This window comes from Oncorhynchus nerka, unplaced genomic scaffold (assembly GCF_034236695.1).
Source record: "Oncorhynchus nerka isolate Pitt River unplaced genomic scaffold, Oner_Uvic_2.0 unplaced_scaffold_864, whole genome shotgun sequence".
NCBI classification, from domain to species: domain Eukaryota; kingdom Metazoa; phylum Chordata; class Actinopteri; order Salmoniformes; family Salmonidae; genus Oncorhynchus; species Oncorhynchus nerka.
In genome coordinates this window covers 280,365-283,475 of record NW_027040420.1, presented here as the reverse complement: position 1 = coordinate 283,475, position 3,111 = coordinate 280,365, and the positions used below count along the sequence as shown (strand labels likewise).

General features: G+C 46.5%; 1 protein-coding gene across 1 annotated transcript; it reads right to left on the bottom strand.

The window, feature by feature from the left end:
• On the bottom strand, positions 1-1,846 carry LOC115118240 (zinc-binding protein A33-like). Its single transcript, XM_065016806.1, has one exon. The coding sequence runs from the start codon at positions 1,603-1,605 to the stop codon at positions 31-33; it is 1,575 nt and encodes a 524-aa protein (XP_064872878.1). The 5' UTR covers positions 1,606-1,846; the 3' UTR covers positions 1-30.
• Positions 1,847-3,111: the final 1,265 nt, after the last annotated feature.

Here is a 3,111-nt window from a genome sequence, read left to right as displayed (position 1 = left end):
CCCCCCCCCCCACACACACACACACAGGGATTACTTCACTTTCAGAGACACTTTCGATTGGCAGATCTGAATACCAGGGTTGTTGCCATTAGCCACATTCCCAATATTAAAGTATGGGAACAGTCTCTCAGTAGATCTGACTTTAAGAGTGTAGATAGGTGTCATGTATTTGGGGTCGTAGAAGTACACCTCCCCTCTGTTGTAGTCCAGCTGCACTCTGATCCTCTGGGGTCTCCTCTTCAGAGCGATGATGTCACCTCCTCCTCCTATGTACTTCCCACCGTGCTGCGATATACACCACATTCCATTCTTTGGTGTCGCATCACGCTCCCGTTTCCTGTCAATGGACTCTTTAGCCACGCCCAAAACCCAGTCAGGATGGTCCCCCACCTCCAGCTCCCAGCTGTGTATTCCCGAGCTGAACCCCTCAGAGCCAAGAACATTTGTGTACCTCATAAATCGCTCTGGGTTGTTAACGAACTGCTGGGACGTGCCTGGTCTTCTCACACTGGTCAGATCATCAGTCACAGAGAGACTGGGATGTGCAGTGTTTGGGTCCAGAATCACAGGAGTGTATTTGAGGATCCCCAGCATCTTCTCCCAGACTCTGAACTGCAGGTTGCCCAGGTGTTTGGCCTTGTCTATCAGAACTCCTGAGACCAGCTGTGGATCCAGCAGTGTGTACTGGGATATTTCCTTTGTGGTCCTGAAGTTCTGCAGGAATGAGATGTCTTCATCTTTCAGCTCCTCCTCTATGGTTCTGATTGCGTCTGAAAGGTATGATATCTTTCTGCTCATCTCGTCAATCTTCTTCCTCATCATCTGACTCTTCTGCTCCTCTTCCTCCATCAGTGCAGCTATTCTGGCTGCCTCTTCATCTCGTAGAAACTGGTGAAGCTTCTCAAACTCTTTCCTAATCTGTTTCTCTGTGTGCTGGACCTGACTCTTCATGTGTTCTGCTGTTTTATCACAGGCTAGTTTAACGTTGTTAAAGACCTCTAGGTTCTTCTGTAAAGGCTTCAGGGCGGTGTGGAGTTCCTCCTTAAGATCCTGGACAACCTCGTCTACGGGGACACAGTCGTGAGATTTATGGACTTTTGAATCTCGACACACCAAGCAGACGGGCTGTTTGTCCTTCAGACAGAAGAGTTTGAATTTCTCACCGTGCAGACTGCAGAGCACCTCAGAGCCAGATGAAGCTCTCTGACTGCCGTCCTGTATCTCAGACCCAGATGAAGCTCTCTGACTGCAGAGCACCTCCGAGCCAGATGAAGCTCTCTGACTCCCATGCTGTATCTCAGACCCAGATGAAGCTCTCTGACTCCTGTCCTGTATCTCAGACCCAGCGGAAGCTCTCTGCCTTCTCTCCTGTAAGAAGGCCTCACACGCGTCATTCAACGCCAGGTTACGAGGAGGTTGAGTCATAGCTACGGGAAATCTTCTCCTACAAACTGGACATTTCCAAGGTTTCTTATCTGCCCAGTATTCCTGCTGACAGACTTCACAGAAGCTGTGGCCACATGCCAGGACGACAGGATCCTTGAAGATGTCACAGCAGATGGGACAGGAGAACCTGTCCTCTGGTAGAGATGATCCGGATGCCATTATCTCACATCGCTGCCACTCCTCGTTCTGTAACAGCTTCTGTACTTTACTCTCCACAGCTTCCACTTTACAAAGGGAAAGTAATCCACTCAAATACAGTCCCAAATCAACCCCCCACCCCCATTCCAAAAAAAGGTGAAGCTGCACTTGGAGATGACAGTTCTGACGATGGTATGTCCTTCTAATATCTGTCGGTCCACATGAATCCAAATGAAATCGTTGTGGGGTCCACCTGAGTGGAACACCGTGAAACTCAACGTTTAACAGTAGTGAGCTGTACTCAGCTTGGCCCTCAGAGTTTACAGACAACCAAGAGCGGTTAGACAGGAAAGTTGTGTCTTTCAGTTGGCATAGCGAAAACCCTGATCAGCCAATCAGCGATGACGTTTGAGGACAGTTACATTGCTGGTTATCAAGAGCCTTTTATTCATGCAGGAAAACGATTGGTTGAACTTGTGTAGTGGTGTAACTATAGGAGAACGATTGGTTGAACTTGTGTAGTGGTGTAACTACAGGAGAAACGATTGGAATGTAATAGCTGTTATATATAATGACTTTAAGTTTATTTTTACTGGTATCGGTCAGCTCAAAACATACAGGGAATGATCACACCTCTGTTGGTACTAGTGACAACAATAAACAATAACTCCTGTTGACACCACAGTAATGTGGGTGGCTTGTTCTCCTATCCTTGTGGGGACCTAAATGCCTCAGAAGTCCCCACAAGTAAACAAGGAAAATATGCTCTCCTGGGGCCAAGTCCCCATGAGGACAAAGGCTATTTTAAGTTTTAGGGGTTTGGATTAGGGTTAGGATTAGAATTAGGGTTAGGGGTTTGGATTAGGTTTAGGATTAGAATTAGGGTTAGGGGTTTGGATTAGGTTAGGATTAGGGTTTAGGGGTTTGGATTAGGGTTAGGATTAGAATTAGGGTTAGGGGTTTGGATTAGGGTTAGGATTAGAAAGGTTAAAAAGGTTAGCGGTTAGGGATAGGGTTAGGATTAGGGTTAGGGTTAGGGTTAGGGTTAGGGTTATAGGTTAGTAGTTTAGGGTTATAGATTTAGGGTAAGGTTTAGGGTTATATGTTAGGGTTAGGGTTATAGGTTAGGGTAAGGGTTAGGGTTATAGGTTAGGGTAAGGGTTAGGGTTATAGGTTAGGGTAAGGGTTAGGGTTATAGGTTAGGGTAAGGTTTATTTTTAGGGTTATTGTTTAGGGTTAGGGGTTAGGTTTAGGGTTAGGGGTTAGGGTTAGGGGTTAGGTTGAGGGTTAGGGTTAGAGTTAGGGGTTAGGTTTAGGGTTAGGGTTTAGGGAAAATAGGAAATTGCTTTTCTGAAGGGTTAGGGTTAGGGTTAGGGTGTGTGTGTGTGTGTGTGTGTGTGTGTGTGTGTGTGTGTGTGTGTGTGTGTGTGTGTGTGTGTGTGTGTGTGTGTGTGTGTGTGTGTGTGTGTGTGAGAGAGAGAGAGAGAAATAGAGAATATTACACATGACACCTAGACCAGAGGAAGT

Bases quoted from the DNA above. Each gene is read 5' to 3' on its own strand.
- LOC115118240 (XM_065016806.1), bottom strand. From the start codon at position 1,605: ATGGCATCCGGATCATCTCTACCAGAGGACAGGTTCTCCTGTCCCATC.